Source organism: Calonectris borealis, chromosome 3 (genome assembly GCF_964195595.1).
Source record: "Calonectris borealis chromosome 3, bCalBor7.hap1.2, whole genome shotgun sequence".
Classification (NCBI taxonomy): Eukaryota; Metazoa; Chordata; class Aves; order Procellariiformes; family Procellariidae; genus Calonectris; species Calonectris borealis.
The window spans coordinates 63,096,162-63,110,115 of NC_134314.1; the positions used below are offsets into that span (position 1 = coordinate 63,096,162).

Here is a 13,954-nt window from a genome sequence, read left to right on the forward strand (position 1 = left end):
CAAGTACGTCTTCTGTTTATTTATCCAGTTTAAATCATAACACAACATTTAACTTGTGAAATAATATTTTATCTTCTTTAAATCACCAGCTAGCTGCAGTGGATGTTACAGTACCTACACTATTGCTTTGTTCTGGACTCTTCTCAGATTAATAAGAACTGTGTTTAATCTCGCTAGAAGCAGCACTGACCTTCAGTGTCTTGAAGACCTTCAGGTCTTCAAGAAACCACTGGACTGGTTACTCTAATACAGTATTTTTCCTTTTTTTTCCTTCTTGTTGGTGAACATTTTTCCACCGCAGATACAAAAGTATTCTTCCTGGTAATAGGCTTGCTTGTGCAGACCACTTGGCGAATTAGGTATTAAAAATGTGTTTGCTAGAGAGATTACACTGATAAGAGCATAATGAATGTCTCCTTGGGTAGCATTAAAGTATTCAAATATCTTATAACGTGCTTCCCACCAAATACTGCCAATACATTGTCGTCATGTCAGGATTTTATAGTTTAAAGGTGTTTAGGCATTTTTTCTGAAATCAAATAAAGATATTTTTATATAGCTTAGAGAGACAGGCAATCACTGTCAAGCAAATATTTCCTATTGCTAAAATAAAGTCTTTTCATAGTTTGCTTGTATTGTTGCCAGCAATCTAACAACTGTTAGATTAACAGTTATTAAATTTGCAATAATATATGCCAAACTAAGACTGAAAGCAGGCAGGATTATGCTGTTTTTCAATGATATAGGAAATATTAGGAGATCAGTTTATTATCCTTAGCTCATATTTTTCTTGAAAACCAGTAAAACAGCCAAAAAATGGGTGATTCTTTGCAAAAATGGGTAAATGGGTAATTCTTTGCCCTCTGTAGACAGATAGGAGCAGCCTCACGTTCACAAGCCCTGGTCCTCATGGGGGACTTCAACCACCCCGATATCTGTTGGAGGGACAACATGGCAGGGCATAAGCAATCCGGGAGGTTCCTGGACTGCGTCGATGGTAACTTCCTTCTCTAAGTGGTAGAGAAGCCAACGAGGAGAGGTGCTGTGCTGGACCTTGTTCTCACCAACAAGGAGGGGTTGGTTAGCTCCTCCTTGTGAGGCTCAAGGGCAGCCTTGGCTGCAGTGACCATGAAATGGTGGAGTTCAAGATCCTTAGGGCACCGAGGAGGGCGCAGAGCAAGCTCACTACTCTGGACTTCATGAGAGCAGACTTAGAATCATAGAATAGAATCATAGAATCATAGAATCATAGAATCATTAAGGTTGGAAAAGACCTCTAAGATCATCGAGTCCAACCGTCAACCCAACACCACCATGCCCACTACACCATGTCCCTAAGCACCTCATCTACGTCTTTTAAATACTTCCAGGGATGGTGACTCAACCACTTCCCTGGGCAGCCTGTTCCAAGGCCTGACCACTCTTTCAGTAAAGAAGTTTTTCTTAATGTCCAGTCTAAACCTCCCTTGGCGCAACTTGAGGCCATTTCCTCTCATCTTATCGCTAGTTACTTGGCAGAAGAGACCAACACCCACCTTGCTACAACCTCCTTTCTGGTAGTTGTAGAGAGCAACAAGGTCTCCCCTCTTCTCCAGGCTAAACAACCCCAGTTTCCTCAGCTGCTCCTCATAAGACTTGTGCTCCAGGCTCTTCACCAGCTTCGTTGCTCTTCTCTGGACACACTCCAGGCCTCTTTGGCCTGGACACACTTTGGCCTCTTCAGGGATCTGCTTGGTAGAATGCCACGGGACAAAGCCCTGGAGGGAAGAGGGGCCCAAGAAAGCTGGTTACTATTCAAGGATCACTTCCTCCAAGCTCAGAAGTGACGCATCCCAACAAAGAGGAAATCAGGCAAAAACACCAGTGGGCCTGCATGGATGAACAAGGAGCTCCTGGACACACTCAAACACAAAAAGGAAGCCTACAGAGGGTGGAAGCAAGGACAGGTAGCCTGGGAGAAATACAGAGGAATTGTCTGAGCAGCCAGAGATCAGGTTAGGAAAGCTAAAGCCCTGATAGAATTTAATCTGGCCAGGGACGTCAAGGGCAACAAGAAAAGCTTCCATATGTACATCGGGGATAAAAGGAAGACTAGGGAAAATGTGGGCCCTCTCCAGAATGAAATAGGAAACCTGGTTACCTGGGATACGGAGAAGGCTGAGGTACTCAATGACTTTTTTGCCTTGGTCTTCACTGGCAAGTGCTTGAGCCTCACCGCCCAAGCCGCAGAAGACAAAAGCGAGGACTGGGAGAATGAAGAGCTGCCCACTGTAGGCGAAAATCAGGTTCGAGACCATCTAAAAAACCTGAAGGTGCACAAGTCCATGGGACCTGATGACATCCACCCACGGGTCCCGAGGGAACTGGCGGATGAAGTTGCTAAGCCACTATCCATCGTATTTGAGAAGTCGTGGCAGTCAGTGAGGTTCCCGCTGACTGGAAAATGGGAAACATAACCCCCATTTTTAAAAAGGGAAAAAAGGAAGACCTGGGGAACTACAGACCAGCCAGTCTCACCTCCGTGCCTGGGAAGATCATGGAACAGATCCTCCTGGGAGCTATGCTAAGGCACATGGAGGACAGGGAGCTGATTCGAGACAGCCAGCATGGCTTCACCAAGGGCAAGTCCTGCCTGACCAACCTAGTGGCCTTCTATGATGGAGTGACTACATCAGTGGACATGGGAAGGGCTACCAATGTTGTCTACCTGGACTTCTGTAAGGCCTTTGACACAACAACGCACAACATCCTTCTCTCTAAACTGGAGAGATATGGATTTGATGGGTGGACTGTCTGGTGGATGAGGAATTGGTTCGATGGTCACATCCAGAGTGTAGTGGTCAACTGGCTCAATGTCCAGATGGAGATCGGTGACAAGTGGTGTCCCGCAGGGGTCCGTATTGGGACCAGTACTGTTTAATACCTTCATCAATGACACAGGCAGTGGGATCGAGTGCATCCTCAGCAAGTTTGCAGATGACATCAAGCCGAGCGGTGTGGTTGACATGCCTGAGGGACGGGATGCCATCCAGAGGGACCTGGACAAGCTCGAGAAGTGGGCTGATGTGAACCTCATGAGGTTCAACAAGGCCACGTACAAGGTCCTGCACCTGGGTTGGGGCAACTCCTGGTATCAATACAGGCTGGGGGATGAAGGGATTGAGAGCAGCCCTGCCGAGAAGGACTTGGGGGTACTGGTGGATGAAAAGCTGGACATGAGCCGGCAATGCGCGCTCACAGCCCAGAAGGCAAACTGGGCTGCATCAAAAGAAGCGTGGCCAGCAGGACGAGGGAGGTGATTCTGCCCCTCTACTCTGCTCTGGTGAGACCCCACCTGGAGTACTGCCTCCAGCTCTGGAGCCCTCAGCACAAGAAAGACATGGAGTGGGTCCAGAGGAGGGCCACAGAAATTATCAGGGGGGTGGAACGCCTCTCCTATGAGGAAAGGCTGAGAGAGTTGGGGTTATTCAGCCTGGAGAAGAGAAGGCTTTGGGGAGACCTTATTGCGGCCTTTCAGTACTTAAAGGGGGCTTATAAGAAAGATATGGACAAACTTTTTAGTAGGGCCTGTTGTGACAGGACAAGGGGTAATGGTTTTAAACTAAAAGGAGGTAGGTTTAGACTAGATATAAGGAAGAAATGTTTTACAGTGAGGGTGGTGAAACACTGGACCAGGTTGCCCAGAGAGGTGGTACATGCCCATCCCTGGAAACATTCAAGTTCAGGTTGGATAGGGCTCTGAGCAACCTGATCTAGTTGAAGATGTCCCTGTCCACGTCCCATAAATGCCATGGGATTTCTGACTTCATTTTAGGCATTACTGCCAGATACAATAAAACAGTTTCAGATATACCTCCAGTTTCATTTGTCCCTTTTATTAAGGATTTCTTCCATTTTTGTTAAGTTTTAGACATACTTGAGTGCTAAATAAAACTCCCCATAAGGATATCTCAGATACTAAGATAATTGCTAATTTTTCATTGATTTGTAGAATAGTTTACAATGCAGCTCTCATGCAACGCCGCCAGAGGAGTCCTCACAGTAGGAGCTGAGAAACAGAGCTTCATTAGCCTCCGTAAGGTGGAGAGTCCAGTGTTACACTGAGCAGCAACGTTCTTTAACAAGCAGCTTCAGGCTTTTAGTCTGGAGCTCCTGACCTTTTTAATGACTACAGAAATTTTGCTGAGGATTATAGATAACGCAATACGAAATACTTGCCACAACCACCGGGAGAAGGTTTATGCTGCAATTTAAGGGTCAAGACCCAGCCAGCCTGGGGCTGATGATCACAGGCAGCCTGCAGGATGGTATTCCTCTGCCTGCAAGCTCAGCCTGTCCCCCTGCTGCGAGAGCAGCAAAGGTCTCCACGCTCTGGCTGGAGTGAGCGGATAGCCCACTCATGCAACGAGGTGCAATTTACACCCTCTGTTGCCAGCCCATAGCTCCTATTTGTGCCACAGCCACCTCACAAACTGGGGTCGGATGAGGGTTATGCGGGTACATGGTGTTTGCTCCAGTCTTTCTAAGAAACAGACATTTGGTGGAGATTTTACCAAGGTAAAAAAATGCAAGTGGCAAGTGTTACAAGCTCTGGGATGCAGCAGCGTGGAAAACTCCCTATGTTTACCTTTCTCTCCTACTAGATCATTTATGTTCATTTGTCTTCCCTGCAGCTGCTAACAGCTGCACAACAAATTAAAATTGATAATCTCTGATGACTCCCTTTACAGACAAGTCCTGGAAACACAACGCTGGTGTTGCTGCTGTTCTCCCTTGATATTCGGTGAGGCAGCTTGATTCAGCCACAGCTGGAGCTGGCAGCTGTGCTGGCAGCAGCCCTGGCTTCCTCAAAAGCTTCCTCGGTCTCTGTTGAAATGGCCACAGCCGATTTTTTGGAATTTGGATTTGCAACCTCAGTAATCCCTGCAATTAATTCATTGCACAATGACGTCTTTTGTCACAGATTTTTTAAAATGGTATTGACTGCTATTTAACAATCTCCTCCCAAAGAGATCAAGCAGCTGTAGATTTCTGAAGGTTTAACATCGGAAATGTTTCATCTCTTCCCCCAGTATTCAACAGAAAAGATTTTTCACCTGATTTCTTCAGCGTCAAAACTTAGTCCTTGCTGATTTTCCATTCTCCTGTTGTCTAGAGTACCTTGACACCCTGTCAGTCAACCGAAATGAGCATACTTCTCACTGGTAGGTTAATTATTTTCCATGCTTAGCCTGAAGCACCTTAACTGTTTGTATTGACACAGAAAGAAATGATAAAATTGAGGGTATTTCATGAATATTTGTACATAGGAAAGTAACCGTTAATGAATAGTTACTGAATGAACAACTCAGAAGTTAGCTCCAGCTGCAGAATATCCTTTCTTTCTATGGAAAAAAAGATTCATTTTTGTGTGCAATGTAGTTATACGTAATTTCCATTGAATCATCAGCACACAGCATATGCTATTCAAACTTTTGAGTGGATGACTTACACAGGACAAGAAAAGAGATTTCTATTTGACTTATTCTTAAAATTAATATCTTTCTACATACAAAAACATGAAGAATGAAGTTTTCATTATCTGTAAAAAAACACCTGAAAGCTTTTAATTTTCTCTGATTTTTTTTTTTTTAATGGGGGAAGACATTTTCTTTCCTGCCAGCGTGACTGGAAAGAAAAAGGAGATTTTAACTTAAAACCACGTGATCGCAGTATCTTTTCATTTTTAGGAAAAAAAAAAAAAGTGAGGTTGTTGCTGCCTCTTGTTGCGCTAGTTATTAAACCCACATTCACTGAAAAAAACCCCAATTTGGCTATGTCAGTTTTCATGAGTGTTTTAAAGTTATCAGACAATCAGTGTTCAATTTACATTTTTTTAATAGTTTAAATGTCAAAATCCTTGAACGCATAAGTTGGCTGCTTAGTTGGACAGTTGTTTGAAATGCCCCGTTAATGGAATGAAGGAGACTCTTAGTGTGGACTCAAGAGCTTAGTCCTCACTGTTTCCGTTGCCTTTTTCTTTTCTTTGCGATCAAGTGAAATATTAGTGTAGAAACTCTCAAGACTGCAGCTATGGAACCTCATTAGATGACAACAGGCATATGCGGGCAGCTCTGCAGTAACCTTCAGTATGCTGTGAGCTGCAGTAGCGCTACAGACCAGCAGTCATGTAAGTGCTGTATCTTTACAATTATTTTTAAAGGAAAATTGTAGTGGCAGCTTGACTGTGCAACTCAGCTGAAACAGAAAACAGAGCAACAACATTTTGATAGGGATCAAAATCACTTCCAAAGGAAATTTTCATTTCACCGTAGCTATTTTTCAGAAACTATGGATTTTTCCAGAAACTATGCAGGTGCCACTCTTTTCTGAGTACACTGACAGTGAAATAAATCTACCATAGACTCCTCAAGCCCTGGGAAATCAAAACCATCACCACTTTAGAACTGAAAGACTAAGTCTAATGTCAATATACATAACTATACATACTATAATAACCTAAGAAATAATGGAAAATGGATACTTTTAGCAATTTGAAGCGTAAGCATACTTTGCGAGTCTTGATGCTACTGAACACTCCCACATCTCTTAGAGAAACAAAGAATAATATATTCCCCGGAGCCAGCAGGCATGAGGCATGCTCACAGTCCCTGCAGCAACCGCCATGCCCTACACATGGCGGATCGAACTGGCTTTCCCCACTGGCAGAGAGGGTGGCTAAAAATGCTAACAGCGCACCTCTCCCTGGCCAATTTAGCTGAATTTAGCGAGAATCAGTGGGAGGCGATACCATGGAGCAACATGGTGCCTGTCCAAACAGGAGACTCGGAAGGGTACCCAAATACGAATTTCACCCTAACGCCGCTGGACCCTCTGAGCACGGCCTGGCCTGGCGGCAGTTCACCCCAAGTCACCCCAAAAGAGAAGAGATGTCCCCTGGAAGGGCACTGAAGCTGCCTGCGGAGCTCCCGCCCCGGCTGTGCGGCCACCCGGCTGGCCTGATGCCCCGTGTGGGGGGTTTCCGTGGGCTCAGCGGGGAGAGACGGGAGGGGAACCCCTCCCCGGGAAGGCAGGCAGAGAAGCACCTTCAGCCTGCGGAGATCAGCAGCAGCGGCCAGCAGAGCGCGGGTTGCAAAGCCGCGCCGAGCGCTGGGTGCGTGCCTCCGGGGGCACCGGCACCGGCAGCCCCCGCCCCCGCCCCCGCCCCCGCCCACACCTGCGCTGCCGCCGGGGCCGCCGGGCGGCTTCGGGGAAGGCCGCGCCGCCGCCTCCGCCCGCTTCCCGCGGCGAGGGTCTGGCGGCGGAAACTTTCTCCGCGCTCCCTCGTAAACACGGCCCGGCGCCCTCCCCCGGCCGCTATTTTGGAGCGCCGTGATGTCAGGGCGAGTTGCGGCGGCACCCCCGCCAGCCCCGGGCCCCGCCGCCGCCCTGCCCGCAGGGAGGGGCGGCCGCGGCCCGCCCTCACCTGCGCGGAGGGGGCGGAAAGCGCGGGGCGGCCGAGCGGGGCGGGCAGGGAGGGGAAGAGCCCGCTCCCCCCTCCGCACCGCGGCCGGCGGGGGTGCCGGCGGGGCCCGCCGGCGGCCGCGCTCCGGGGCGGAGCCGTGCCGAGCCGCCACGCTATTAATAGCCGGGGCCGCGGCGGGCGGAGGGCAGAGAGGCAGGGGCCATGCAGGGCAACGGGCAGCAAGCGGCGGCGGGGAAGGGCCATGAGGACCACCTCGGCGGGATAGGGGCGACCGACGGCGGGCTGCAGGCTGCGGCCGTGCCCATGCTGCCGGCCATGGAGGTGGCCGAGGAGCCGGACAAAGCTCCGGGCGGCAAGAGCAAGGACCCCAACACCTACAAAGTGCTCTCCCTGGTAAGGGCCGGGGCGCAGCGGGGGCCGGCGGCGGCTTGGGGCCGGCCGGCTTCCCCGGGGCTCGCCGCGCCGGCGGGTGCGTGAGGAAGCGGCGCGGCAGAGGGCAGGTGTTTCGCCCCGCGGCGCCGGGGACGGACAAGCCTCTCCCCGGCCCCGCGGGGCGGGGAGAGGAGCCCGTGGCGGGGCGAGGAGCCCGTGGCGGGGCGTTCAGAGCCTCCCGGGGGTCTGTCCCGGCGGTCTGGAGCGGCGTCGGGAGAGGGAAGCCGCTCTCGGCACCAGCGGCGCCCGGGACTGCGGGACGGCTCCCGCCGCAGGAGCTGGCTTGAGCGTTGCTTATAGACAGCAACCTGCCCGAAAGGGGATTCGTAGTTTTTCAGCTGATTTGTTTTACTCTTTTTTGACAACGCTCACGGTTGAATCGTCTCGATTCTGTTGTAGCGTTAATGGTTGTCCCACCTTCCATCATGTGGTTTTAGCTGTTTGGAGCGGGGGACACACCAGGGAAGACAACAACAGGTTTAAACAGGAAAATATGGCTGGAAAACCTAAAAAGAATTCAAGAGCTGAAAGGATGGCGAAAGTATAAAAACTTGCTTTTCACTGAATTTGAAGTACTGTGGATTGAAAGTTTGTCTCCAAGTGCTGCTTGGAGCTACTTTCAGCCCTGGTTCGGAGGCCCCGTGGCCAAAGCCATTGTTAGCAGGTAGGTCACTTTCCAGTTTTAGCCATGCTGCTGTATTATAATTATCCTCCCTGTAGGATAATTATAATAAATAAGTCCTTCCAGACTGCCTGGAGTGATCATTATGAGGCTAAAATCATTATCCAGGTGAAAGAACTGCGGCATTCTTGGAAGGAAGCCTCAGCGGAAATGCAGCAGGCTTTATTACATATATATATCTCTCTCTCCATAAGTAGTCCTCTTTCAGTGCAGTAAAGCATAAGGGTCAAGATGCCTTTCCAAATTTACCTATAGCTTTGTAATCTGGTTACTGTTTCAAATAAACTGTCCACCATATTGTAGCGACTACGTTTTGGTCATACTTTCTGACATAATGGGTGATAAGTTGCCTTTCCAAGTTTGTTAGAACATTATAAGAAAAATATCAAAATTCATGTAAGGGTCTATGGTAGTTTCCATGTAGAAGATTTTTTGGCTACCATTCTGATGAAAAGTCCTCTTAAGTAACGGTAGCTGTATGTAGCTTCTTTCATTACTTTGTTGTCTTCTGGAGAGGTTAGGTTGTGCCGTAAAAACCATTGCAGTTGGATGGTGAAAACAGCTCAGCTTTTTTCAGGCTTAGAAATAGGTAGTAATAGTGGAAAATAATCATATACTGTACAAAACCTAATGCTGTTGCTCTGGGCTTTTTAGGCTCTAATGCAACAAAATGATTAGAGGTACATAGCCACTTAAAGACTGGAGTTGAGAACAAGTTAAAATGTTTGTGGGTACTTACTCTTCTGAATTAAGTCCTTATTTTCCAAACCATAGCTCTTCCCTGAGAACTGGCAAAAAGTTCATCCTGTGCTGACTAAAGTGTCGGAGAGAAATATACGTCATCTATACAGAAATAATTTAAAACTTCTAAATATAAATGACTGCAGTATTGTTTTCAGCTATTGCAGACACTGAGATAATTTAGAGTATTCAGAGAGAACTTGAAAAACTTTCTAAATACTGTAGGTGATATTGGATTGAGTAAAACAAGAATATATTTAACCTAAACATCATGTTAGAAAGTGGAAAACTGGAGCTGAAAATGCAACTTTGCTCTTTCTTACAAGCCAATGCATTTTTAATGCATTGATGATATCATCCTGGTGTAAGAAAGAAGTGCGTAGAGTTATCTACTTGGTGTTTTGAGTTCCGGTGTGAAATTGTAAAAGTGACTAGACATAGGTAAACTCCCTTTGCTTGCATTTATGCTAGTTGTATGCACTGTTGCTTCTTTTATTTGGGTAGATAAAAAAGTCTGGTTTCAGGTAAGTTTATGATGAATTTTTTGTAAAAACTGATGATGCGTTTCTGGTGATTAGAGAATACTTGAATTACTTTTTTCATTTTTCTGGAAAGCACAGACTTACGTGCTTTCCCCTCTTCCGATCCGCATGCCTGCCACCCATAGATGTCTGTACAATTTGTGAACACAACCTCAATGTTCCCAGATTCCGTCCATGAGCCAACCTTACCCAATTACAGAGGAACTGCAGAGTTCCCATGGGTTGCACCATGCGGACTCTACCCATGGGTTTTGTTGGTTGCTTCAGAAGCTCTGTGCTACGTGGCAGCACTTAATTGTTAACTGAATGTACATTGGTTGAGGCAGGATGTAGGTAGATAAGGAAGTGGTATAGAGTCACCTCCACTTCTAGCAGTGCTTGTTATGGAAGGCGTGATTTTAAGTTCAGCTGTAGGTTTTCATACCATGCAGGTCGCTCTTCTGTTGCTGCTGCACAGGGAGGGTTCTGCAAATGGTGGGACAGGCCCACAGGGGTTTACTAACCCATGGTGCTTCCCTAAAGCAACGGAATGAAAACAGCCAGTTTTAAGTCATCATGAGAGACGGTGATCCTTTTATCCATTTATGTAATTTCTGTGCACACCTTTTCATTTAGTGTCTTGCTAATTTTCTGAGCTTGTACCTTTGTCCCTCAAAGCCCAAGGAGCTGTCTGCCTGTTTGTAGTCTCTCCAGGCTCACCCGCTGCCGTTGTGTGACTGAGCAGCACGCTGCTGCCCAAGAGTGGTGAAACTCTTGCTTAGGTTTGAGATTTTCTATTCCAACTTGCCAGTGACTCTCAGGCGTTGCATTTTGGTCCGATTCACTCATTCTATTAAAATAAAATTTTCCATGCATTTATAACAGCTGAAACATTGAGGAAAAAAGTAACAAAATAGACAATGTTTCTTTTCAACAGTTTCAGGCTTTCTTTGTCAGAACTGGAAAACTCACTTAAACTGACACTTTTGTTAGAAAATTTCTTAAGGAGTTTTTGCAACTTGAGAATTCGTGATTAGAAAAAAATTATCAGAAAATTCCAGGTAAGGCCCAGACTGAGACATTGGAATGTGTTCGTCTCCTCTAAAGAGTAACTCAAGCATTTTAGAGTGCATAAAGATAATAAATTGTGAGGTTTTAAAAAATGCTGTGGGAATACATTTAAAAATATTTTGTAAGTCTGGGATTATTTTGTCCTTGTACTTTTTTCATTAAGGCAGTCTAAGTCTTTGTTTCATGCATGTGCCAAACACTAAGCAGTCTTCTGACATTTTCTTTTATTCAGTTGCCTTCTGCAGTTCACTGAGAGGGTAGCTAGAACTTGTATAATCCCTGTGAATGAAAAAAGTTTTACTTAACAAATTAAGACAGTGTAACTCCTGGCACATACTCCCAGAAAGCTGCTCTGTGTTTTATGGCTGGTTGCACGTGCCCTGAGAAGCAATCCAGGATATGCAGTTGCACTCCTGTAGGTTTGGGTACTTTTTCTTTTGGATGAACTCTTTATCAGCCTGAGGATCAGACTAAGGCAGTGGGTGGGACCAAGGCCTTGTAGTCATCTGCAAAGTGAAGCCAGTGAAGGATACCATGGTAAAGATGGCATCCTTGGGAGCCTCTGCACTGATCTTTGTTGTCTTTTTATCTAGCAGTGAAAGTTAAGTGTGCTGGGCTGTATCCAGGGACTCGTAAACCAAGAGAAGTTTTTTCTTTCCCTAAACTCAGCACTTGTTAGATCCCACCTGGAATACTGTGTCCAGGCTGGGGCTCTCCAGAACAGGAAAGATCAATTCAACTGGAGCGAGTTCAGCAGAGTGCCACCAACGTGGTCTGGGGCTGGAGCTCTCCTCCTGTGAGGAGAGGCTGAGGGACCTGGGCTTGTTCAGCCTGGGAAAGAGATGGCTTGGGAGAGGAACACCTAACAGCAGCCTTCCCATACCTCCGAAGACATCATTAAGAAGATGGAACCAGGCTCTGTACTGATGTGCACAGTGGGAGAATAAGACAATGGCCATAAATTGAAATGAGAGGTTCTTGTTTCTTGGATATAGGGGGGGGAAATCGCTATGAGGATAGTGAAGTGTTGGAACAGGTTGTGTTGTCTCCACCCTTGGAAGTTTTCAAGACTTAACAGCATAAAGCCCTGAGCAGCCAGGTCTGAATTCAGTTTTGACCCAACTTTGGGCAGGAGATTGGACTAAAAACCTCTTGAGGTCCCTTCTAGCCTTATGATTCTGTAAGTCTGTTTCCAGTTGTCCATTGATCTCTGTATTAAGCTTAGTGTGTAACAGCCGAATCATAAATCCCCATAAATCATAAATAAGTGAGATAGTCTTGGCCCAAGGGAAAGTATCTCTCGTCAATTAATATCTACCATTGCTGCAGTCAGGAGAGAGTCTGACTAAAAGAGAGATCTGTTGGCTACCAAGATATTTTATATACAAGTCCTGAAAGTTTTTCACCACTTTCTTCCAAAATAACCCATAGCCGCTGACTTTCTGCTCATACAGGTAAAGATGGGTGTGCTGTGTCCAGATTTTGGAGATGGCTGTAGGTTCGTTTGGTTTGGTTTGTTTTTTCTTCCCCCCCACAGAGATGAAGGTGTGGGAACAACCTTTTCTTATGTAGGTGTCTGGAAGACTGCATGCCTGTTTGGTTGTTTTAATGCTGATGGTTTTCCTCCTAAATGTGTTTGAGGATGCCCAAACTTTTGTATAGGTTAGTACTTTTTTGGAATAATGCATTTCTATATTCTTTCTCCAGAAAAGATGCGAAATACCTATTTAATTATTTTATTTAGTATACTTGTCAACTTAATCTTACTTTCTCTTCCACATCTGCTGTTGGAGAAGGAATGATGGGGAACAGTTAATGAGAGAGCAGGTGGGAAATGAGTTGGACTTGTCGAAGTGGCCCAGACCCTTCAAAAGCTTATTCTGCTCTCGGGTTCGGGCTCCTGAGAGGGGTGTGATCACTGGATGAGCTCCTCTGTCTTCTGCCATTGCTGCTGTGTTGCTGCAATGTGGTCTTGATTCCCGGGGGAAGGACTGCATAGAAAGCTGGTTCCAAACTCACGGATTTTCCCTTTGTGCTCATCATACAGGCTCGGGAATTAACTCGTGAGGAGAGGAAAGACAACGACAGGAAAGTGTTCGTGCCCAAACCTTGTGATTTGGAACATGGTTATTAACTTCAGCCAACTTCGGTGTGGGTATTTTTATGGGTATCCGTCAGTTGTTAAGCAGTGGATTCAAGGACACTGTACTTTGTGCCTGAGTCTGGGAGATCTGGGTGCCATATTCAGTCTTTCCTCCAGTCTTTTTTTGGCCCTCAGCAAATCATTCCATTTCAGCCTTTTCTGTACTGTTTTGCTTTATGTGCCTTGCCTTTTTTCCTTTTTCAGTAAGGAAAAGTAGTCCTTGCTGAAATTTCTTGCTCCTGTGAGAGTGCTGGAGTGACCTTAGATGGGACTTTTGTGTTCCAAGAAACTCCACACAGCTTAACAGTGGCAGATTGTTAGGCAATTTAATTTTTTTAGCATCAAATATCCTTTGGTGAAATATGAAGGAAAAAAATGTCAGTGACAGGATGCCCATAGTTTAAATAGACTTTGAAGCGCTTTTGGTTCAGAAATATTAAAGCAGTTCTTGGCCAATCTCCAATATTTTAATGTTTTGTAGGAAACTCTATTCCAATGTTTGGAAACAAGGGTGTTTTACAGTAAGTATCTTGCCTGTCTTCCATCAACATTACAGCTCTCCAACTCCAATGGTGGCTTGTTTTGAATTCTGAAGACACAGTAAAAACTGGTGTTTGACAAAAGATTTTTTTTTTTAATCACATTTGCTGTTGATATTGCTTAAATGCATGTAATTACAATATGATTGTAACTATAAATACGTACAATAAATACATTGTTATTCCTCAAAAGAAAATTTGGGTTTTGGTGAATTCTAAGATCATTGTAACTTTTATTGTTTCTCTTCAGTCAACTCATTTTTCAAGGAAGACTTTGCAAATAATTCTTATTATATGCAGGGAGCTGTAAACCCACAATTTCTTTACTCTTCTCCAAGTGGGTACCTTCATGTTGGGTAT

At 45.9% G+C, this 13,954-nt stretch overlaps 1 protein-coding gene across 1 annotated transcript in view; it reads left to right on the forward strand.

Moving 5' to 3' along the window:
- Positions 1–7,657: 7,657 nt before the first annotated feature.
- The window catches only part of ENPP1 (ectonucleotide pyrophosphatase/phosphodiesterase 1), a 57,071-nt gene continuing 50,774 nt past the window's right edge, over positions 7,658–13,954 (forward strand). Inside the window, exon 1 of the mRNA XM_075145845.1 lies at positions 7,658–7,858. Within this exon, the coding sequence (XP_075001946.1) occupies positions 7,667–7,858 (192 nt within the window). The 5' untranslated portion in view covers positions 7,658–7,666. The remainder of the gene's footprint in view (positions 7,859–13,954) is intronic.